Raw genomic sequence first — 25103 nt, 5'->3', positions numbered from 1 at the left:
GGGTACTTGACAGCACCCCTTGGATCTGGGAAGCTGGAATAGAGGGTCGGTACGAAAGAGAAGCATTAAGAAAACATCTAAGAAACTCAAATTTGAAGGCCAGTGACCTACCACAGAGGGAATGTGGGAAAGAGAATCATTAAGAAAACATCTGAGAAACTCAAATTTGAAGACCAGTGACCTACCACAGAGGGACTGTGGGATGGACACCATCCTTGGACTTGATCTCTGGGCATCGATGAAACTTCAATATGCTGCAGCTTGCATCAAGAGTGAGACCCTCCAAGAATTTTAGGGAAATGGAATTTATGAGGATACAAGGTGTCCCACCTGGGATTGGAGCTTGAACAACCGAAAACTTGCTTGCCATCACTTTTTGGTGTTCAAGTCATGACACAGACTCTCGCAATAGAGTCGTCCAGCATTATAGGAAATAAGATTTATCTAAAGTAGCATCAAACCAACAATTCAACGAAGTTAACCATTCAGAAGTCAATGACAAAAAACACATTAGCGATCCAATGAATCACTCTGAATATAGTAGAAAAAAATGCTTTGTCAACCAGTTGGTATACCTACACACCTACTAGTTCTTGTCTAGGTAAGAAATAGTGGAAGCATAGAAAAGATCATAGCATAGTAAACAGGTTGTTGTCAAAGCACACAATTAAGGCAAAAATGTTCTCTCTTCAAGTAGGGTTAGTCCCCGCACTCCCAACGGGATCCCTTACTCAAATGAAATTCCGACAAAGTGTGCGCGTCTATATAAGGATAGAAGAATTGGCTTTAACAAAATTTAATTCATAAAGTTGAAATAAACATCAATAGAAAGAAAACGATCTTTAATATATGTGAAATCTAGAAGTAAAAACAATTCCAGTGTCTTTGACGATGATATACAACTTGCTACAAATGTGACGCTGTTACCATCAATTGGAAAGCAGCAGTGTGAATAAAGGGAGGCAGTTAAGCACTTAATTTTTGGCACTTTAGCCTTTTCCAAACAGTTTATACAAAGTAGAAAGTACAGAATGACAGATCATGCTGATTATCAACAGATGTAGCATCCTATAACAAATTATATCCCAGTGGCTTAATGAAGAATAACCGACTTCCCTACTTTTCATATTTATATATACACTGAACAACACACTATCCATAAGCAATCAGGTGAAAAATAATAGCCCAAACCCAGGGTCAAAATATATAGTTCAGTAGGTTACATCTTAAGCTGAAATCAAATGCAAAGAGTTACTCGTGCCTCCGGACATGACAATGAATTCAAGCAACCTAAGCAAAACCCAATACAATGAAAAACATTAACATAATATGATCATAAACAAGAAATGCAGGTACTAGGACGCCATGCGCTCCTCATTGCACTATTTCAGTCCTCCAACCCTCTTTAGATTTCTCTGGTTCTCGCATTCCCATTAAAATGGGAGTAGCATAAGATGAGGCAAAGTTTGTGAAAAGATAAAAGAGGATTTTTAGAGCAGGCATGCTATTTTTTTCCATTCTTTCATGGGGGAAGAGCAAAATTGTGATTTGGCTACTGCTAAAACCACACATCAACCCATGATAGAATTGTAAGAATATTACAGAAAGCATATATGTTGTGTTCATATAAATACGTATTGCATGTTATATTTTTCAGATAAAATACTTATAAAAAAATATATATATTTTTCAGATAAAATGGGTTCGTTTTGCTACATGGGAAAACACCAACTGCACCCCAATTCTCTATCGGACTAAGAAGCCTCCTCAGATGTGGTCCAACAAGTAACAAGCATCAGATGATGCATAACACATACACACAGAGAATCACCTTGATGGATTGACCCAAACAAAAGGATTTTCAATGATTATCACAAAATCAGACTTCAAATAGATCACAAGGCACAACTACTGTAACCACATCATCTATTAGCATGGTTTTCAAGAATCTCCCCAATGATCTGAAGAACATGTCTAGCAAGAAAACCTTTACCTAGTTAAAAACTTTAGCCAGCTCTTTTTTGAGATGTTAATATTGCTTTTAATTTCTTGGAGACCATTTTTGGAAGCAAATGCCATGGATTTCAAATAGCACATTGTTGGATTGAAGAATGCCATATCAATAGCGTTTTTTTATGGAAGTGACGGTTTTTATTTGTTACAGAAAGAAAAATCTAGCATTTGCATCATCTACCAAAATTTCTGAATTTCTGAACTTGAGCATTCAAATTCCCATCTCTCTCTATATATACACACATTTGGCTAAGAGTTTGCCAAAAATTATAGAACTCGTTACTAAAGAATCCTACTTTCTAGTACATAACTTCCAATATTTATGTAAACATAGAAACAACTTGTGTGTGTGTGCGTAGAGAGAGAGAGAGAGAGAGAGAGAGCAAATATAAATAAAAATAAGAAGGCAAACAAAATAAATTTGGATTTTATTATTATTATTTTTTTGGGTAAGTAATACGATCTGGATTTTCATATCACTCCCCCAAAAAAGTAGTGCTAATAAAATTCAGAAACCACAAATCAAGCCAAGAAAAAGCCCATCATAAAAAAAAAACCCTATGAGGCATCAAATGCATTGTAAACTCTAGATCTCTTCCATAATTAAGCTAAGAATATCATTTATATAGGAAATGGATACAGGGTCTTAACAATATTTTTACAAGCATAAACAAATATAAGAAAAAGGCATCAAATTCAGAAAAATACGAAAAAATTTACCACTCCCAACGATTCATACCACCACTGATTGCCACAGTTCATCAAGACTTGATGTCTCTAATGTTTCTGGCACAGCCTGTAATGACCTCACAGCCTCTGTGATAAGGGTTTGCCTGACCAGTAGCCCTACAGTTATAGTATGAAGCCCCAGGTCTATCACAAGGCACCATGTCTTTCTTCAACGTGTCGTAGCTTATATACTTCTTCTGCATCACCAGAACCCTCCTATTACTCTCCGAATCCATCTCCACCTCCATCTCCCCCTCCGCCGCCGCCTCCATTCCCGCGCATTTCCCCATCTTTCCGGCACAGAACCTCCTCTCCATCACACCCAATCCACTGGTTTTCATTGAATTGAGCCCCAAAAATGAAACCCCATCACAGATTGTGAGATGGGTGTGCAGGAAAACCAATGCCAAGAAAAGGGTAGTCATTGGGTTGAAATGGGTTTTGGGCATTTTTGTTTGTTGATTTCTCTTGAGAGTTATGTGGGTTTTGTGGACGGTGGAAGTGAGATTTGAGTGATGTGCAGTGTGAAGAGAGAGGAGAGATGGAGTAATAAATACGGTGAGAGTGAGAGTCACAGACTCACCTACTAGACTACTCATGGTGTGTTGTGATTGAAAGAGGATGGTGACCCACCACCATCTTGGAATTTTTATGACTGGGCTTTGTCATGAATCAACAAAGTGTAGCATGTGATTTGCCTCTCTGTGTGGGAATCAATTTTTTCATTACAAAGAGAAAATACAAGGAAGAGTAAATGACTCCGAGTGAATGAGTGAGAAATAGTACATTCCTTCATGTCAAAAAGTTATGCTACTTGTGTTTGGTTCAATTTTTTTACAACAGTTATTTATTTATTTTTATTTTCATTTTTAAATTTTTTTTCGGTAAAAATGAAATTTTGAAAATAGTACGGAATATAAATTTATATTTCTTTTCATTAGTAATTTTTTAAATTTTATTTTCTAAAAAAATATTTTTGATTTTTTTTTTTTCAAAAGGAACTACTATAAAGAATATTTTTTAGAACTGTTTTTAAGGAAAACACCATGACCTAACCTTTCACACTATCATCATCTTGATATTTTTAAAATTTTTTTATTTGGATTTTGCTTTTAAGACCAACCAAATAATCAAAGGGAAGAACCATTTTTGGCCATTTGATACATACATACTAGTAGGACCCATGAAAATCCATGAAAATCGTTTTATATTGATTAAAAAAAAAAAACGAAGAAAATCAAAAATAAAAATTGGTCAGTCTATGAGCACTTTCCTATAGAAAAAGAAAACAAAGAAAAGGAAACAAAAAAATTGATTTCATTATCCCCTGTTCCATCAAACAATTTGTGTGGATTACATTATTCACTACATGAGTGTATAACCATTAAAAATGTTAGGTAAATAGTACATATCCTTTGTGCATTTGTAACACACATGACACAACTCCCCCATGTCTTTCCATAATTTCGTTCAACATATTTTTCATCTTCCCTCCATTTAATTCACAAATTTAGTTAGGCCATAGAAAAGGCAATATAAATAAAAAATATATTTTTTGTTCAATTATTATAAAAGATAAAGAAAAATAAAATATGTGACAAAATAATGGAGAAATAGTTATTTTTACATGTCATTTTTCTTTTTTTCCTATCATTCCTGACTGCTTTTAAAAAATAATAATCTCTGATCCTATTTACACATTAGAGAAAAATGAGTACCAACAATACAGCCTTAAGACACACGTATGTTTGTGAAAGTTTGAATCTACTACACATCATTGAAACCGTAATATAAAAAGAAGAGAGAGAAAATTCAACTAAATTTTTGCTCAGAACATATTTAAAAAAAAATTCTCGACAGTGACAGTATATATGCGGATAAAATGATTCTCTAAATATAGAGCATAATATATATATTTTTGACCTTTTCCCCTCTTGTTTTATTTCCAAAACGTGTTACAAGAGAAATCAAAATTATATATATATATATTGGATAACAAGTGCCTCAAAAATGAAATTGGATGGAAGTTTATGGTTCAAGTCTTATGTTATTTTCTAAAAAAATATGAATAAATAATATATGAAATAAGCTAGAGCTGTAAAGCAATAGATGTTCGGCTATATAGGTATGAACACATTGCCAGTTCCTTCTCTGGGATAAATCAGGCAATGATTTTGTCTGTTGTCACCTACCACCATAGACTTTTGCTCATCACAATGACACTTCACAAGGAAAAAGAAATAGATTTGAAGAGGTACATGGCCATGAATAATATAGCAAGAGAACAACGATTTCAACTGGAGTGACCACACATGAATCAATTCCTCAGTGTAAAGCAAAACTGGACCTGCTACAAAACTTAAGGCAACATAATTTGCATATAATACTATCACAGACCTAGAGTTCATACTCCACTCTAGCTACATCCCAAGTCACACAAAGCGGGATTGAGATCGGATCGAGCGTGAGCATGAAAGCAGCAAAATCTAAGTCACACAGAGTGGAGTGGGAGCAAGAGCGGCACCCCTTTAGAAGAATTGTGTGACTTAGGCCGCATCCCTGTAGACCTGAATACACGCAGTGCACACGAGCTTCTTCAGGTAACTCATGATATCATAATAAAAAACCTTGTAACCAACCTTTCTGCATCCAGTGTGATTCAAACAACTTAATGTTCAACCAAACAATAATCAAGATAGCATCAAGGATTCCCAAATCAAGGTTTTCATTTCGTTCCAGAAGATTCAAGATATAGACTTGAGACACCCTTGAGGAAGGAGGGGAAGGGGAAGAAGATCTAGAGGAAAGTGATTTCCTTCATATATTCTCTCTATCTTAAACAAAATCTCAAGAATGGTTACAAACTACAAAAACACGGAAACAAAACATAAAATTAGACCCTTCTCACTTGTTTTCTGTGGAGACCAAACAAGAGGAAAATATTTCCTATAAATTGTTCTTTTCATCCCGCAACTGAAACTGCAAACCAAACACCCACAAAATACCGTCAGGTAACTAGGTAAGTGAACTTGACAGGTCTTTACATTTCACAGTTTACTGTAAGATAATTTGACAAGTTCAAGAGATCAGACATTTTAGGAAACTGAACTGTGTCATCATCATCTATCCTGCCACACAACACCTCATTTTGCTCAAAAGCATTTTGGAATTGAACTAGCCTTGGTGTGACACAACAGCAGATTGACACCCTGCTCAAGCAGGGCATATTGAGAATGATAACTGTAACCTGATAGAGAACAATTCAAATAGAAAGAAAATATATATTTTCCTAGTTGGTACTCACACACACGTCTCTTGTGACACTTGAACCACTAACTTCCCTTTGGGAGGAAAGAGGCCGATACCGCTAGGCCATTGACCCGTTGGTTATATATATATATATATATATATTTAACATGCAGTGCATGCAAACAACATAAGGGGATAGAACATCAATTACCCAAAAACCTGCAGAGATGCATGTACACGGTTTCAGTTTAATTTGCTTGAATCAACTTTCTTTTCACCCAGCACCACGCACAATATCCCTAAGATGATCATGATATTGATTTGAAGGTAATAAAGCAGTCACGATTTCAAGGGTAAAATACACGTACTTCAACAACAGTTCACCTGGCTTGCATTTCTAGATAATAGCCTTGCGTGAAGTTGAATATATAATCGAGCCCATAATAAAATAGCATAGACCTGTTCCCAGAAAATGGAGAAGAAGTGCACTAAACAAAAGTAACCTCAGCAGGCAGATCAACTAATCCTCTTTCAACTCTTCAAAAAATTATTTATGAGACAAAAGACACTTTATTTCACAGCATGCATCAATGCTACAAAGTTAATGCATTTATTTTAGAAGAATGGCCCTCAAATAACCATAAAATTTAATCAGCAACCATCAAACTTTGGCACATCAACTCATCTCACTTGAACTACATATAAGAGGTCTCATGTCAAGCCTTTAAAACACATGATTAATCAGATGTGTATCTTACAGCACCTGGCAAGGACATTGGATAAGCCTTTAAAATTGTCACAAGGTTCCACCGCAACTTTGGTGCTCAAAGAGTGAGATGCTTCAATTTCTCTGCAGTGGGTGTTCCAAGGCCTGATCTTCTATTCTCTTGGTCTTCAGAGAGGCTTGCCCTGAAATTAGAGCTTGCCTCTTCAATGTCTGAAGAGCCCGGTCTTTCAGTCAGGAACTGTTCCCAGAACACATCATTCACTCGGACCTGAGCAATTGCAGGTCCTTGATTGTTGGTTGGTACCTCTTTCAAGGACAACATAGTCTTGTCTTCGTTAAAAGAGGTTCTGTTCTTCGAGGAAACTCTAATATTACCCTCTTTACCAGAGGCGCTAGAACTTGGCCCGGGAGAAGGACTAATTTCCAGACCTAATTGGGGCATCGTAGCTGAATAGTGACTTTTCTCCACTTGCAATGCAGAAGATGATAGAGTAAGATTTAAATGACAGGAGATATTACCATCACCTTCTTCATTAGAAGTCAAAATTTGCTGCAAAGAATGCAATCCTGGGCTTTTGTCGACTCCTGCTCTACAAGATAAAGATGACTCCATCCCAAATTCAAAAGATGTCCCGGTATCTGAAAGCTCTAATGTTTCAGGGGCAAATTGAAGACCACCAGTAGTCGTCTGTGCATCTTTTACGTATCCTTCAGACATTCTCCTATGCAGACTTTCCCCATCTTCATTGGAACTCTGTGCACTGTGTGAGACCAAGTTCATATCTGAAACTGCTGGTGATAACTCTAGTCTGAGTTTATTTGAAAAATCTTGGTGGGAAATATTCCCAAGCTCGTGTCCAGAGCTACTATGGTTGTCCATAAAACTATCTGCAGAAACTGGCTGAGAAAGACTATCTTGAGGTTTTCGCCTCTTCTTATTAAATGCTGAGAAATCCACAGATTCAAGTTTTCGAGCAAGACGTTCAACAAAATTACGGTCCTGAATTGCTTTTTCTAAGAAGGTCAGCAATTTCTCCTGTCTCTGCTCCATACCACCTACTCGCTGAGTTAGGTTTTCCAACTGCCCCTTTGCAGCAGATTGCTGCTGTTTGAAATTGAAAACATTCACCTCAAGTGCAGCTTTCTCGCGTGAAAGCCTATCAATTTCTTCATCAAATGCCGCTCTTTCCGGATCGACTGAAGAACCCTGAGGCTGGCTATGGCTGTGGATAGGTTTTCTGCGATGGATATTTCTAAGAAGATGCTTTTGATCTTTTACAAAGTCTTCATTTGCGAATTCCCATTTTTCAGGATCAATCTTCCGAAATCCCTATGAGAAAGACACATCCATTTGACTTCATTAACTCAGTCAAATTACATATAGCAATAATAGTTCCTGGGGGAAGTCTGTAAACATTTTATTGAATGATGAGAGGATTTGAGTCAATAAAAAGTTATTTCTATTTTTTTTCTCCTAGTTTAAAAGGATGTTGTATTCCATTCTACCTCCAAAGAACCATGTTAGGAAAAAAAAAAAAATTGGAATCAAGAAAATCCAAACCATTTACATCAAGGCTCAAAATTTTTTTTTCAACGTAAAACAATTTAAGAATAACATTTTTCACATTTTCTTGTGTTTGGTTGCACATAAAAACAGTAAGACATTTCACTGCCTTCTGACAAACTGACTTACGGATCCAAAGTCCATGAGTCATTTTATGCTCTTGTACACCAATTTGTTTGTTTCAGGCTCCCATCTCACTCCCACCAATCACTGTACTGATGACAATCACCGCCATATCAATCTCTCCAACAACCAGATTGATCGCTCCAAACACCATTCTAGTGACAACCACCACCAGATCGACCCAACATTGATCAATCGCTCCGCCACCACACCGCACCTCAAAAATGCTCGAGTGCCTAGCTCCTGAAGTATCTTTAACGCCACTGCATCCCTTCAACCTTGAAGACCTAAAAATCTGTAATCACCATCATTAAGGGGGACAGATCAAATAGCAAGCCTTAAGCCCCCCGTTGGCATTCAGGGAGTTGGAAGGAAAAGAGAATACTGGAAATCGAAGGATAAGGATACTTTATTTCGTGTTTGGTTTAAATTTGTAGAAGGAAAAGGGAGGATTTGGAGGGATAGCTTAACACTCTTAACAGTAGATTTTGTATCATCCCAAAAGTGGGATGAAATGGAAGTAAAGGATAAATAATCTTAAGTGAAACTTCTATAATATCGAAATTACCCTTAAAGTTTATACTGATGAAGAACAAAAATCAAATTACATCTCAATCCCAGGGCATTCCTTTTACATCTCAACCCTTAAACTGGTGAAGACAAAAATCAAAACCCTTTCAAATGTAATGGTAGAAGTACAAGTATTACATACAAAAAGAATATATATATATTAGTATATTTTTACCCAAAAAAAACTCTCATGGTCATGGATAATAGATATATGTATATACGCACAACATATACTTTAATGGGTTATGACTTATGACTAATACAAGGGCTAGCCTAGTGCAAAAGACCTCCCGCAAGTGCAGGGTTTAGGGATGAACAAACATACGCAACCTTACCTGTGCATGAGGAGAGATTGTTTCTCGTTTCATCTAACAGACAAATTTTAGTATTAAAACAAGGGGATGCTCATCTGGTGAAAATAATCAAAATATTAGTTTGTAAATGTATATAACTTTATAAGATATGGCATATAGTGATAGTGGAAAAATAACTAACCAACCTTAAATTTTCTACTTTAAATATAAAGGGACGTAATGGTAATTTTGTTAAGATACTTTCCTCTCTTTTCTCCCTCCAAACACGAGCATGAGTTAAGTCTATCATTTCCTTTCCTTTCCTTTCCCTATTTTTTTATCCAAACATGATAAAAGGATTATACTATCATTTCCTTTCTTTTCTTTTTCCCCTCAAATTTTTTTTTTTTTCTAGGTAAGAACTTTTTCCCTCATAATTAATGTGTCATCGCTTGTTTTATTTTCCCTCTTACTTTATCCATACGGCTCCTAAGGGTCAGATTGATAATTAGCCAGGAACCATAAGAAAATTTGACGAGTGATGAATGATTGGTACGTCAATTTGTTGACTTGTATATCAACCATTTTAACCGAATGTAGTCATGCTTGTGTTAAACTATCCTTAGTCAAGGTAGAATGTTGACACCAGTTTTTGAGCCCGTGCATGGGCCTTTAAACACTGGCCTGAATTGTCTTCTCTTTTCATTTTCAATTTTCTTTTTCAAGATTAAGTTCTTCTTCTGTAACCTAAACTAAGCCATGAAGTTATCTATCTCCCTTTAGTAAATGAAGAAGTAATGTACGCAGTTTTGTCAACAACTATCAAATTAGAAGTGCAACTCTTCTTCTTTAATGGCATTTATCTACCCAACTTCCACTCGAATGCTCAAAACTTCACTAAATGTTGAGAAAAGAAATTCAGACAAGACATTTTCATCCCTCTCTCCGCTTCCGTCTTGCTATCATTCAATCCTCCACTTAAACTCCTCTTTATTCGTCCTTACAAAACCTATATCAAATTCTAATTTTTAACCTTATCTACTTAAATGAATATTATCCTCTGTCTTTGTATTACTTGGACCAAAAATTCCTGTAGGTCTCACGAATGAGAACTTTAATAGATCAGGTTTGTGCCATAGTCTCCCCCGATTGTCAGAAGAAATAGTAAATTGATAAACTAGAAATGCCAATTTGATATGTGAAATTAATACATTGGAAATGAAGGCAATATGGAACTTTTCCAGAAAATTTTTTTTTTTAATAAAAAAAAACAGATAATATTGTGAAAATTCATGCCTTAACAAAAACAACATTTCTAAAAATTCTATGAAAAATAGTAGCTGTTTAGCAGCAGAGAATAAAAAATGATTTTCCTCCAATTCAGCTTTTTTTTTTTTTTTTTTTTTTTTTTTTTTTTTTTTTTTAAATCTAAAGAATAATCTATAGTTCGATTTTATTTGCCCAAAAAATTATCAGAAGAAGAAACACTAAGCATGAATGTTCTATTCAACTCTCTCTCACACACAAAGGGAATGACTTACATAAGTATTTAGCTGTCTGATGAAGCTTGAGAAATTGTTGTGCTTGAAATAGGAGGGAAGGAGAAGACGAGCGAACTCAGGAGGGTTCCACACAACGAAGCTGTTCATTTTGGAACCCCACGACACGATTTCGTCCGTCGATGAATCCTCGACCATCTCGTACGTCTTCAACAGGAACGGCGCCGGACCACCGCCGCCGCCTGCCGCTGGAACTCCGTCCATTTCGTGTAGATTGTGAAGAATTGGTGTTGGTGGATTTGAACTTTATTTGGGAGATCAGAATAGTCAAGGTCTTCCATTAGAGAGAGAGATGATTCGTCTTCGGGGGCAACTTCTTCGTAGCTTCGGACGGATCACCTGCAATTTACTTGGTATTCGGTGCGGGTCACCGAATCATAGCAATTTCCGATTTTCAGATACAATAATAATAATAATAACAATAATAATAATAATAATAATAAAGACCACAAGAAGAAGGAAGTCAAAATGGTTTTTATCTCTCTTACGAGAAAATTAAAAATAATACTAATAGTTATAACAATTTATTGAGAATTTTCATTTTTAATTTTATTTTTTAAATTCTTTAAATTTGTTTTCAAATAACTGAGCCAGCCAAACCATTAGGCATATTTTGAACTTTGTAATCCAAAAGTTTTCAAAACATTAATAAATATTGGTTTCTATATAATATTGTAACTTTTAGAAAAACTGTCTACTAATTTAAAATTTAAATTTGTGTATGTTTATTACTTCATATTTCATAGGCAAAGTAAAAAGATTTGTTACTAATTGTGCTTTTTTATCAGCTTAAAATATGTCATTTGTGAATTGTGACAAGTTATTTGTATTTTTTTTCTTAATTAAAATGTGTTAATTTAAAGGTGTACTTAATTGACTGCACCTTATAACAAACTTACTGTTTTTAGAAAAGTGCCCGTGGTGAATTCACTCGCATCATATACTTGGTCTTACATTTTCATCAACAAAATCACTATACACCTTCAAGCCACATTAATTTGTTTACATTAGAGAACATTTTAAAAAGTTTTTTTAACAATCTCAAATAACTTTAACAATCGAAGCCTTTTACCCTTGTGACCCTCTTGTTACGAGTAATTTGGATTATATAATTCTTGTACCTTTTACGTCATAGAATGTTCTTATTTAGATTCAGTTAATTTGAATGTAAAATACATATATATTTTATTTGGTTTTGGTTGTCCAAAATTTAAGTAAAATATTTTATTAAATCATAACAAAAATAGTTAAGAATTATTTTATGAAGGATATTTGCCAAACATAAAAAAAATTAAAAATAAAAAGTTATCTGCTTGACGGGTGAGTCTTGCAGTCAAGCTCTCTTTTCACTCGAGGGCCAATGAATTTAAGTTCTTAGATGGGCAACACTTAATTCATATTAACTCCCAATACCATTATTGGATATTAGATAGGCTAACACCAACACATATAATACTGATTTATTTTCCCATACGCAATGTGGTAGTGTGGAACAAGTCTATCTTGTAAAATAAAAAAGAAAAAAAAAAAAGGGGTCTATCTTGTAACAACAATCCATTTTGTGACCGGACCGCTTTACCCACAACTCCAAGGGCGATCCGTTAAATTCTCACAAACAACGAAGGGCGATTATGTCATTCCAACTCTAGAGAGAGACAGAGGGAGAGCGTTGTTCTTACATTATCGCTCGAAAAATCCCTTCTCGTCCTCGACCTTTCCGCTAAATATTTGCCGGCGACTCTCCGATTTCCCGTGAAACCCTAGCTGCCGGCAGGAGAATTTTTTGTCTGCTTCACCGTAGTAAGTCCTTGAATTAGGCAATACAGAGCCATCAAGAGTAGTAAGTCCTTGGTTTCTCTCTCTTTTAGTAGATATAATAATAATAGGGTTTGTCCAATCGAATTTATTATGTTTTTTTATTTCTTTAATTTTTTTTGGGATTTAGGTCTAATTTTATTCCATTTAATGGGTTTATTGCATATTTTATGTCGAAATTTGATTTGAAATATGGACCTCGTCGAATTTCACAGTTCCTAATGTTTTTGTTCCACTCTTTTAGACTTTTAGATCCATTGACATATCAATTTAGTATTAATTGAGTGCTATATATGTATATATATATATATATATATATATATATATATATATATTGATGAGCATGTTTCGTGCCTGCCCAATATGGACCTAAGTAAACACAAGCTCTATGGAACCAGTTATGTGCATGTCATTCGTGTGCTTGGCTGATTGTCGTTTTGGAAAAAATGGGTGTTAAGTGTTGGTTTTGTTGATGGCTAGAAGCACCAACCCAGGCGTTTTATATATAGGACCTATAGGTTGCTAGGTCAATAAAACTTAGGTGTGCCGAACATGTATCTAAGAGTGTCCGAGAAGCGTAGGCGTTCAACATGTTTCCAACATGAACGCAATAGAAGTGTCCTTGTTTCGTAGGCATTGACTATGGTAGAGAGCCACAGATAACAGGGATTTGTGATTCAGAGCTGAAATCGACGATGTATGCATGAGCAAATTAAAATCATATCCATTGCTACTCCCCCTCTTCCGCCACTATTTGCATATGCATGTATAAATAGAGAGAGATAGAGATACGCGATTGACGTCGAAGAAACGGGTCAGTCCTGTCGAGTTTCCTAAGCTATCAAGTTGAAGATGCGAGGAGAGACTTGTAACTCACGCTTGTCAGCCCGGTCAGGATATTGATTTCGAATGAGTACAGCTTACAATGCAGGCCATGTTCTTACTTTTATTTTCAAGATTTTTGAGGGTAGATTGGATTAGGATTCTTTACCCAAAAATCATGTTTAGTCTATTGATCCACCCTTCATGATCAGTGGAACCTTTTTTTTTTTTTTTTTTGCCTTTTCCTATGTTTTTCCTTCATAATGAATAGTAAACTACCAGCTAGCATTCTCTTCTCCTTAGATTTCTGCTCATCTCCTCTTTGAATTAAGATGCAGAGAGAGGATATGAAACACGCGGGTTTATCCTTTCTCAAGTAGGTTTTTTAATAGATAACAACATGGTTCTCACAGTTTTAACAAAAGTACTCTAGTTTTATAAACTATCTATTATATATATGTAATATTATTTAAGCAAAATTTTATCATTTGTTTTCATCTCGACTTATTTAAGACATTACATTTAAATATTGAAATACCCCAGCTGAATTAACTAAAGAAGTGAAGTACTAAGATTCTGTTTTAAGTACTTTATAAATAAACACGGGTACTTTGTTGTTATTTATTTATTTGTTTTTGCATCTTTTGTTTCTATATTTTTGTGATACTTTTGTGTGTGGTATACAAACATTTAAATATTTTTTTTATACTAATTAGAAAGATTCGACATGATTGATTGCTGCAGGTTTGGGGCGGCTAAAAGTTACGTACCTTGGAAAGCTTCAGAGAGCTATGAATTTATTTTTCATTATTGTCTAACAAGAATGCCAGGCATACCTTTAGTGGCTCGCGAAACCATGTATATTCTCTTCTGTGTCATCTTACTTCTGTTCAACTAAGCTGTATTAAATGTACGATGAAGGCCTCAACTACCGCGGGGGGTGGGGGTGGGGTTGATTTTGTACTTTTTCCCTGTAATAATAAAAAAACAAAAAAAGGGATATCTCCGTGTGTGTGCGTGTCGGGTTGATTCTAATATTTCCTTCTTCATATTCACTGTTTGCACTTTATTTATTTATTTTTCCCCAAATCAATTATGCGTACCCTTATTTGATCTTTGAGAGTTATATTATGTTAGAATGTAATTGTACGTTACATGCAAATTGCAGAATGACAATTGAAGTATAAATTGATATCTCCATTGCATTCCATTTCATTGAATGGAATTCTGTTTGCAATTGCAGCTACTCTAGAATTGGAGATCAGATGTGTCGCCCAGATTCTAGTGTACATTTATCTGCGGAAGAGGAAATTGAAGCTGAGGAGAGCCTTTCAGTTTATTGCAAGCCTGTAGAACTTTACAACATCCTTCAACGCCGTGCTATTAGAAATGTAATATACTTTAGAAGCAAAATTTTCCTAATTTTGCTGCTTCTGATTTTGTATGGTCGCTCTATGTGGATGGTCTAGCAAAATTTTCTACAAGCATTATAACTGCATTATTACTGAAAGGCAGGTACCAGGCATTTGTTGGTGTACAGAAGTGTGTCAATGTCCATTGAAATGTAGTGGTTGACACAGGACACCTTTTACTAATTAACTCACATTTTTTTAGCCATGCACTTTTCCATCATTATTCACTGTTCCACATTAGTTGTTGGACTAAAATGAAGGCCCTGATGCTATAGATACCAGAAACATGTAAATTTCATTCTTGAGGATGGAGTATTCAAAGTATAAATACTTTTTTTATTTTTATATTTTATATTTCTAAATACTTTTTTTGTTTTTATAATTTATATTTCTAACTGAAGGTAAATTCTTATGTAGCCATCATTTCTTCAAAGATGTTTGCATTACAAAATTCAAGCAAAGCACAAAAAGAGGTAATGGTTCTGAAACTAATATATTACGATATCTGTTTATTCTCTATAATTTGATACATGCTTAAGGGTTGTCAGAGTTATTGATATCTCAAAATATTCAGTACTATATATATCACACGAAACATTCAGCATGAAAAATTAAAATGGGTTGCTAATGCATAATGCATCCTGACTTTACCTAACCCATTATGATACCAAAGAAACGTTACACATTTGAAACTTTATATGTAAAAATTTCTCGTTTTCTTTTTGTCTTTCCCAAGTGTTTTACTAACCAAGATCGTTTTATAATACATTAGCCTTAATGATGAGATGGCTAGTTGTGTTAAAAGAGTCACAAAGAAGTACATGTTGAATCTAAGGAGAGGGGACCTATCATCTCACAAAACTTGTGGTGGTGGAAGAGGTTGGGAGATAAATTAGAACAAAAAGAGCCTTTTATAGAACTTTACGTACATGTAAGGCATAAATCAGCTAAAATGGCAGTATGGAGTGTTGAACATAAGGCTTATGATGATCTATATAAGTTAAAAGATGGTTAGAAAAATATATAAGCTGAAATGACTGCTTGTAGTCCATTTGCTCCATGATATTAGCCCTTGCAAGTTCAATCGCTTCTCACGATGGTGTCGGGCCTCTTAGAGCACTTCACAATCAACCACTGGGGTTGACTGTGAATGTTACTGATTACATCTCTAGGGGAAAGAATCTTTCTGTCTGCCTTTTTTATCTTTTTTTTTTTGTTTGCTGTGTGCTAGTCAAATTCTTGAAATGAACAAATCTACCCTCTGCAATACAAGCAACACTCTATATACATTTTGTGTTAAGCCAGCAGCTGACACCCTAGTCTTACTATTTGTTATAAGGAACAAGAAACAAACAACTACAACTTGCCAACTCTGAAATTTTACGCACTTCTCCACTGAACTCAGTCCACAGTTATTACTTAACAGACTTGCAATATATGAATATTTCTTTCCTTCAGCCGGACCAGTCCACCTTTCACTCCTTAGGTGTATACAGCATAATCCTTCTTCATTATAATTGTTTTCAAATGTCTTGTCATTACTTCCTTTCTGTGCCCGAAGTTTTTCAGTATATGGCTGTCATTGTCTACTGAACAATAGTCAACTCAGTCAACAGAGCCTTTTCCCAAACTATATCCAGACCATGTAATTGTTTTTTCATTGTCTACTGAACAATATCCTTAGAATATCATTATTAGTTATTTTTCATTATATCCCTAAATAGATCCAAAGATTTTCATCATGTGGTCCTTTAATTTCATTATTTTCATTAAGTATTTAAGTTTCTAGGATCTGACAATGATTGTTGTTGGTTACATGTATAGCATACAATTGAACATCATTTTTAGGATACTCATTGGGTTTGAATTTGTAGGATACAGATGACAATTTCCTTGTCAGGGAGTATGAATGATGGAGTACAAACTCAAAGACTGTTTCCTGTCTATGTATTGTTGGCCAAGCCAGTTTCCAGTGTTTTGGTTGCAGAGGTAGTAATGTTTTCTGCTTTTGCTATATCAGTCCATCCCATTTGCTTTTTTTAGAGTTTTTGTTCTTCTTTTTCTGATTTCATTTGGGGACAGCATTCTGCAGTTTATCACTTCAGTCGAGCATGTATGTTGACTAGTTATGCTGGAACAGAAGGGATGAATCGAGCTCAAGCAAATTTTATTCTACCTGATATAAAGAAGCTAGCAGCTGAGATCAAATCTGGCTCTCTTGCTATCTTGTTTGTCAGCTTTGGTATCCGTTAATGCGTATATTTTGATTAATTTGTTTGGATTTATTTATGCTGTGTGTTCCATTAGCTTGTGGCTGTTCTATCTGTTTGCAGCTGAAATTACAAATTCTTTGCATGGACCTGATACCAAGGACCATATGGATATGACATCTTTTCCTTGTAAGATGTGCTTCAGTTGGAAAATTCCTTCTTCTTTTTTTGTTTTGTTTTGTTTTCTTTGTGGAATGGCCACTTGGTATATGTCATGAATTGTTTTTTTTGATAAGTAAAATATATTAGAAAAGCGTTCAAAAGGGGAACGCGTCCCTAATACAGAAGAACAAAAACCCTAAGGTATATGTCATGAATTACCACATTGAAGTCCAATTCTTGAATCCCATGAGTCATCACTTCCAAGTTATGTAAAATCCAATGCTAAATGAAAATGCAGCAAGGAGGATATTTTCAAGTGTGTTTTATAATTTCATGAACTCCTAATAAATCCTAACAAATTTTTTAATTATTTTCATTTCAATGAAATTTAATATTTTAAATACTTGAAAAAAAATGGTTTTCTATTTATAAGAATTCCTCAAATTTCCAGAATTGATTGTTCTTATTAGAAACCACTGTGAATTTGTGATGCATTTGTATCTTGGTGGATATTTAAAGCTTTACAGTACAAAATAGATGATTTATAGTCACATTATGAGTGCAACCTTTTTTATTTTATTTTACAATTATCATATGCCTGTTACCTTTCAAGTGAGATTTGTTTCACAAGTGCATGCACGTTTTTGAGGGTAGCCTTTGATGTTGTATGTCTGAGTGCTTTTATTATTCTTCTCTATTGATTTAACTGTAAATTTATGAGACCTGAACAACTCTAAAAACACATCTTCAGTTCGCCTTCGCTACCTCTATTAGACCATGTTCTCTTTGATATGAAAAATAGTATGTGATTTTTGGGTTTTATGAAATATGTCACATCCAATACTTACAAAAAAAAAAAAGAGTCAGACTCAATAGACATGCATCGAGCAGTAGAGCATTGTTGGCACAGCTTGTTTTGTCTGCAATTTTGCCACTTCAAGAATAGATCATGTGTACAAGAGTTGTGCATCCCTTCTGGACCCTTTTGGCGCTCTCTAGTGATATTTCTTATTAAATAATACTTCATTTTCCATAGTTTTGGGTGCACATATTTGTTTTAAATCTTAACCTTACGTGAGGGAAGGGGCTTAAATTATATGCTCAATTATTATTGAATCATATGTGGGAGGAGGGAGTGGGGGCATGAGATCATATGGTTAAGTGTCATTGAGTCATATTTGTTGAAGTCTTATGCTTTGTTTGGTTGGTTGGAAGGAAGGAGGAGGGAGTGAGGGGGCATGAAATCATATGGTTAAGTGTCATTGAATCATATTTGTTGAAGTCTTATGCTTTGTTTGGTTGGAAGGAAGGAGGAAGGAAGGAAGAAGGATGGAAGAAATGAAGGAAGGAGCATGGTTCCACTGTTTGGTTGAAAGGGAAGAGAGAGGGGAAGAAAGGCCCCACCTTTTTTCATTCCTCCAAAAAGGTTGAAATAGAGGAGGGAAAGAAGGAATAATTGTTTCATTAATATGAAATAATGTTTCTACCTATCAAAAAAAAAAAAAAAAATGAAAAAATTTTAAATAGCTAATGAAACAATTATTCCTTCTTTCCCTTCACTTCCCTTCCCTTCCACTCAACCAAACAAAAGGATGGGTGGGTACCCTCCCTTCACTAGGAATGCCTCTTTTATCCTTCCTCCTATCCCTTCCCTCCATTTTTCCTTCCTTCTTATCATATGAAACATTAAGCTGACGTGAGGGAGGGCCTTGAAATCATATGCTTAAATGACATTGAATCATATGTGTAGGAGGGTTAACGAGGGGAAAAATATATGGTGGAGTATCATTAGATCATGTGTGTTTTAAGTTTTAAGATGACATGAACATTGAATTTTATGGTTGATTGGGAGCCGTAGTGATAGCGCACTAGCTTTTTTATGTTACTTTATTTTATTTTTTTCCCTTTATTAGTGCTTTGTTCTAACTATAAATTGCCAAGGTTGTTAGAATCAGGATTCTACGTAGGATCGATGAGGGGTCCATAGGATCGGAATCGTAGGATTGGATCGAGAATCGTAAGATTCTATAAAACTATTAAAAAAGTAACTCAAACTAACTTTCTAAATTATTTTTGATATAAGTAGAGAATAAGGCTAAATAACCAAATTAGACACTCTAGGAAAATTAATTAACATTAAAAGATACTAAGACACATGACAAACACTTAAAAATCAGTTTCTTGATTTCAACAAAAAATCAGCATAGCAATCAAGCAAAATCTCAGAGAAAAAATTAAAGTAAAGTCTAGTAGAGAGAGAAAAGTACAATTTAGTTGCCTAATTGTGAGCAATTTAGTTGAAAAGTTTACTTTTTGGTTAAAACAAGGAACAAAACAGAGATAGAAAGAACAACGGAAAAAAAATGAAGTGTTTCAGAATTGACAAAGAATGGGTGGAAAAATAAAATTAGGCTAAAGAGTTGGACTTTATATTTAAAATGATTAAATTTATTAGTCCAAAATAAATTGTAGGCTCAAATAAATCCGGAAGAAGAAAAAAATAACACGATTTAGTAGAATCGGTAGAATCGTAAGATCCTATGCAATTCTACGATCCTACTTCCAATTCTACAGATCCTATTGAAATTCTAGTAGCTAGAGATTTTGGATGGGATCAGGATCGGTTTAGCAATTTGGGATAGTAGAATCGTAAGATTCTAAGATCTAGAATCGGGATTTTAAAAACTATGATAAATTCATTACAGATTTTGGATGGTACTAAGAACTTATTTTAGCGTTATTAATTATCTCCTTTCCTCTGACTTAATATTTGTTGTCAGTTGTATTTTCACCTCTTGTTGAATGTATAGAGTGCAGTATGAATTTGAATGTATAGAGTGCAGTATGAATTTGAATGTCCTTTCTTTTCTTCAAGCAAAAAACGAAAAAGATTCTATCCTTATTTCATTCTATGTATGCATCACAGCAAATGTTGGAGGATATTGCTTATTGGGTAAGATACCAATGGAATTACTTTACTCTTCATGGGAGAAGTCTCCAAACTTGAGTTTGGGGGAGCGAGTGGAGATGATGTTATCTGTTGATATGCACTCCTGCTTTGTGAAGGTATGCTTCAATAGGAAAATTACTATTTAACTATCTGCACACATCTAATTAGGATATTGGCATGGTATGCGGATACTTAACTTCTCCATCTGGAATAATTGATTTTAATAAAGGGATTATTCTGGAATTGATATCTCGGATGATGATTTTTCAGCCATTTTTTTTCTCGAACAGACCCTTTGTTTTGATTTTTAAATAGTTACCACAAGGAATGATAATGTGGTTGGATATTGTCTTCCTCATGCACGTGGAGACTTTCCAGCACATTGGACAAACGTGGTAGTTGTTTTATCACTATATGTAATCTCTGACAAACGTAGTAGCTGTTTTATCAGTATATGTAATCTTTTTGAAGTGGAATTTTGATACCAAAAATTTTATTTAGTGAAGCAGGTTTTTTGATTGGTTGTGATGAAGCATGTATGTGAATTACCATCCACTATTATTTAGTGTTGTGGAAGTGTTCAAATTTGTTGCTACAAATGGTAGAAAGTTCTCAATCTTTTGTCATAAAGTTGCATTGGTGATTGTTTAAACACTAACAACCAAATATAATTCTCAGCCTTCTGTTGTGCAAATGCAAAAAGAGAGATTTATATCTATAGAAAGTTTTTTAATGAGACCACACTGGGTAATGACCCTGTTAGAAGCTTTTTTGTATTTGGATCCTGCTTTAAACATTTTATAGCTTTGAGATTGCTCGGAACCTTGCGATTATTGGTACATAATTTAAATAATTTATTTATTTATTTCAAAACTTTGTCATTTTTGTAATTGAGTGAAACTATTCACGAAAAGCGCCAGTATAGCAATTTATATGCACATGAAGAAATAAAAAAATTAAAGTAAATTGAAAAAAAAAAAGAAAAGAAAACCCTGAACTTTGTTTTTGATTGCATCCCCCTAAACTTTATTTTTGGCAGTTAACACCTTCAACAATGGGAGATCCTTGGATGATGAGAAGAATCCTATTGCGGGCTGTGTTCCCCGTTTGAATGCTTTCTAATATAATCTTACTTATTAAAAAAGAAAAAGAAACCTTTTCAACAATCACGATTTTTGTGAGTGCCCCTCTGCCGTCACTGTGCTGTTAAAAAAGTATTGTTAATATATTATATGGTACAAGCGAGTCACGTGGCTTGTATATATTTCTTTAATTCCAAAATTATCCTTATCTTACCTGGTACACTCGACCTCATAAACTTTGTCTCACACATTTTCAATCAATAAAATTAGGACATGTCCCCACTGTTCTTCGAGTCTTTGATTGGAACCTTCCCCCTAACATTGCACATCCATTAACAGCCTGCATCTTGCTGTTTGAAATTTTGAATGAAGGCCTGTCTGGGCCATGAAGGTTATCTTATCAGAATGTGATTAATCAAGGCCCACCAACCCCCTCTTTTTGGTGGATGCTTCCTACTACTGTCTTTATCAAAGCCCATTGCGGCATTGCCCCACATGAGCCTCATCTTTACAGTTAGAAGCCTTAAGGGCAATATTATTACTATTTATTATTTATTTTTAAAGGAATCTGGTGTGTGTTATGACCTGTTCTATATTGTATGGTTCAACATAATGATAAGTGTTCGCTTATTAATTTGACGTCTAAACCAATGATATAAAAAGTTCTTGACCAAAGAATGAATGACTTTAAATTTTACTTCGGTTTATCATTTGGAGTTTTGTGTTCTTGGTTCATCCATTCTACTTCTCCTTCTTTCTTTTTTTCTTTTTTCCTTGTCATTACTATCGTTTGGGTTCCCTTTTGCAGTCGAGCTGCTTGGACGATGACAAATGTATTTCGTTTCAGATTCCCTGTAACTCTGGAACTGTGGTTTGTTCTGCCCCCAATGTTTATTTGATTCTGTTGGGATATTCAAGTTGAATTCTTCAATATTTTTCTGCTGGATAATAATAATTGTACGTTGATTACTGTTACCTTTTTACTGTTTGGGTTTCCAAAAGGGCATGTCAAAGCAAGTGCAAGTTGTCATTTTTGCAGAGGAGATTGGGGCAAAGGAAAAATCTCGCTATAACTCAGACTCATATAATGACATTCCTACTTCTTCACTGTCTAATATTATTCGGTAAATCTCTTTCTCTTTGTAACTATATATCTGCTTTTCATTTATTCTTTATGTGGTTGCCAATATTTAGTATACTTATAACTTCACTTCTGGAGACAGTTATGGTTATTTTTCTAATTAACATTTAATTATTTATAATATGTAGTTCCATCATGTCATGTGGACCAATGTAATTATGACAACTAGATCTTGAAGATCAAAGCACATGGCCACCTTTTAACTTGAGAATCCATCTCTTTCATAGTCCAGATATGGTGCTCATAACAACATGATGAACTCTGATGTATTCATCAAGATATATATGGCATCCTAGCTGCAGCATGTGGCCATTTATCCAAGCATTATTCCTGTGTATGTGATTTCTGGGATCTTCACTCCATCTTATCTGGGAAGTTCTTCAACCATTTTAGTCTCGACACTCAAGTGTTCAACACACTTTCTGTGTTTGAAGCAGTAGTCATGGAGCTCCTCAAGCTTGGTGAGAGACTATAATGTGCCCAAGACAAGGTTGTAATCCCACGTTTACTATATACCTCTTCTGTGGTGCATTGTGGCCGTGGCGACCATTGACTATAATGTGATTCTTTACACCTTGTTATATTTTGTTTGGTTATAAAGTGAGTGTACAGCATACTATGCTAAGATCCTCGTGATTATAGTGTAAACGAGGAGGTTTCATTACAGAAACCCCTTCGTTGGACACTTGGGATTAATAGACTTGGTTGCATAAGTCGAAATATGATCCCGAGCCACTAATGTTCATGTGATTCAAATATAGGTGAGGTACACATGATCAATAGCCTGGTCAACCATGGTTTTTCGACATCCTAGAAAGCCTCATCTCATGTAGCTTAACACCTAGATCTATAGGACCTCTTCTTGCACAAGACATCAATGGCAAAACAGATATATTTTCATTAATCTAAGTATGTGATGTTGTGGTCCGAATTTTGTTTCGGTCCGGGTCGCGCTTGTTTTATGACCTGTTTTTCTGCTTGCGGGTCTTGGACCTTGTTTAGGACTCTCTTGTAGCCCAATATATAAGGGCGTTAAGGGTTTGGGTTGTGTAACGATAGAACATTGAAAACTGAAGGAACGAGAGAGTGAGTGAGAGACCTAGGTTTTGAGGCCTAAAACTTGTAATCTCCTGATTTTTGCATAGTGAAATCTTTCGGTGTATCTTCACCGTGGACCAACCACGCAAGTCTTTGGGTTCTTTGTGTGTGTCATGTTTACTTTTCTATCACGATTCCTGATTTGTTCTTGGTTTGCTGCGACTGTTATAACAAAGTATTTACAGGGTTCTATTCTTCTTTTCAGTGACAATGTATTGTTTTACCATTCATGAGTTAGAAGTTCTGGCATTACTTGATGATGTACTCTCTAGAAGTGGTCAATTAATGCAATCTTATACAGGCTTACAAGGTCTGTTTTTATCCAGCTGAATAGCATGATAGTTGCTGTCATTGGCAGAATTTGGTATTTAGTGCCAAAGGCAATAAAAAGAGGCTGTATATGATTTCACCCATTCCCAAGCTGGTAACATGAACCAGTAGTTGAAAATATTTCCAGGAAAGAAACACAAGTCAATCACTTTGCTTGCTAGTGACTGGATTTTAAGTTAAATTCTCTACTGCGAAAGGAGGCACATACATTGTTTTGAACTCCACAGAAGTATTTGACTAGGTCATTTCTCCTATTAGCTTGACTTTTAAGTGCTTTAATAATACTGGGTGATGTAGGACAAGAACAGCCTTCGAATAGTTGAAACAAATAAGAGTTATGGCTAAAGTTCAAATGAACAGGATTGGGGTTCAAGAGGTGTTAGTAGATAGAAAGGATTTGAAAATAACAAAATAGCCTTTTGGAATCACACCAACAGGGTCTAGGCATCACACGTAGAAAAGGCGTCACACCCTCATATCTTGTGAATTACTCACAAAGAAAGTTCAAACACATTTTTATTCATTCATGGACTGAGTCACCAAGTTTACATTAAACCCTTCTTATAGCAACTTATGACCCTTAGATTACCCTATAATTGAGGTAATCAAAAGTTGACTCTAAAACATAATAAAAGTAACCAATAATGACTTTTCCAATTTGACCATAATTGATGCAATGTCCCATAATTATGCAATTTACCATAGCTATGCAATTTGACCAAACCCTCCAATTATGCAAGACTCCAAGCGGACCCCACATCCTCTAACATGCGCCTGATTAAGGCTTGAGCCTTAATGTCCTCCTTGCCACGCCTTTTATGCACTTTAAAAGGCTGTTGCCACTGTTCTCTACCACTGGGCCATTTGGATTTATTTTTCCTAGGACATTTCCTACGCCCAACCACGGATTGCGACTATAAATTTGTAATATTAGAAGGGTACTCCAATTTACTGCTCTGACAAGCATCAGGGAATATGCATGGAACCTACTCACGCTTCTTATAGAACCATTATGAGGGAATATGCATGGTACCTACTCATGCTTCTTATAGAACCATTATGAGGAAGCTTTTGGTTAAGTTTGGTGGTAAAGGTAGAGAAATTTTCACCTTGCCACGTTAGCTTCCAAGATTGTTGTCCTTGGAGATTCTGCAACCATCTAAATCATGGTTCAATCATGACGTGCATTGTAAATGTGATGTGGGCCTCAGAGATTACAACACATGCAATGTATTAATTCAACGACATTTCTTG

General features: G+C 35.1%; 3 protein-coding genes across 7 annotated transcripts in view; 1 reads left to right on the top strand and 2 right to left on the bottom strand.

Annotated features, from left to right (window-relative positions):
* Positions 1-2608: 2608 nt before the first annotated feature.
* LOC132274803 (protein RALF-like 24) lies at positions 2609-3356 on the bottom strand. The gene has a single exon (XM_059776139.1). The coding sequence runs from the start codon at positions 3339-3341 to the stop codon at positions 2775-2777; it is 567 nt and encodes a 188-aa protein (XP_059632122.1). The 5' UTR covers positions 3342-3356; the 3' UTR covers positions 2609-2774.
* A 3182-nt stretch (positions 3357-6538) lies between these two features.
* Positions 6539-11176, bottom strand: LOC132274802 (heat stress transcription factor A-5). Its single transcript, XM_059776138.1, has 2 exons — positions 10810-11176; positions 6539-8048 (listed from the first exon to the last, which is right to left on the bottom strand). The coding sequence occupies exons 1-2, from the start codon at positions 11029-11031 to the stop codon at positions 6816-6818; spliced, it is 1455 nt and encodes a 484-aa protein (XP_059632121.1). The 5' UTR covers positions 11032-11176; the 3' UTR covers positions 6539-6815.
* Positions 11177-12448: 1272 nt separating this feature from the next.
* Positions 12449-25103, top strand: part of LOC132274801 (polycomb group protein EMBRYONIC FLOWER 2-like) — a 35880-nt gene continuing 23225 nt past the window's right edge. The window contains exons 1-10 of one of the 5 annotated variants that reach the window (XM_059776135.1): positions 12449-12667; positions 14209-14322; positions 14708-14855; positions 15294-15349; positions 16751-16865; positions 16959-17118; positions 17210-17275; positions 20175-20314; positions 22089-22151; positions 22283-22404. In XM_059776135.1, the coding sequence (XP_059632118.1) occupies positions 14288-14322; positions 14708-14855; positions 15294-15349; positions 16751-16865; positions 16959-17118; positions 17210-17275; positions 20175-20314; positions 22089-22151; positions 22283-22404 (905 nt within the window). In that variant the 5' untranslated portion in view covers positions 12449-12667; positions 14209-14287. Of the gene's footprint in view, positions 12668-14208; positions 14323-14707; positions 14856-15293; positions 15350-16750; positions 16866-16958; positions 17119-17209; positions 17276-20174; positions 20315-22088; positions 22152-22282; positions 22405-25103 lie in introns of those variants that run through there. The other 4 variants (XM_059776133.1, XM_059776132.1, XM_059776134.1 and 1 more) reach the window with 4 other exon arrangements.

This window comes from Cornus florida, unplaced genomic scaffold (assembly GCF_030987335.1).
Source record: "Cornus florida cultivar Cherokee Brave unplaced genomic scaffold, ASM3098733v1 CherokeeBrave_3.0.0_Hap2_Chr09, whole genome shotgun sequence".
NCBI lineage: Eukaryota > Viridiplantae > Streptophyta > Magnoliopsida > Cornales > Cornaceae > Cornus > Cornus florida.
This window is presented reverse-complemented; position numbering and strand designations above follow the sequence as displayed.

Excerpts from the sequence above, each read along its gene's own strand:
- LOC132274803 (XM_059776139.1), bottom strand. The coding sequence starts at position 3,341 with ATGAGTAGTCTAGTAGGTGAGTCTGTGACTCTCACTCTCACCGTATTT.
- LOC132274802 (XM_059776138.1), bottom strand. The coding sequence starts at position 11,031 with ATGGACGGAGTTCCAGCGGCAGGCGGCGGCGGTGGTCCGGCGCCGTTC. Across the intron at positions 8,049-10,809 it reads TCAGACAGCTAAATACTTAT|GGATTTCGGAAGATTGATCC; the intron begins GTAAGTCATTCC and ends TCTTTCTCATAG.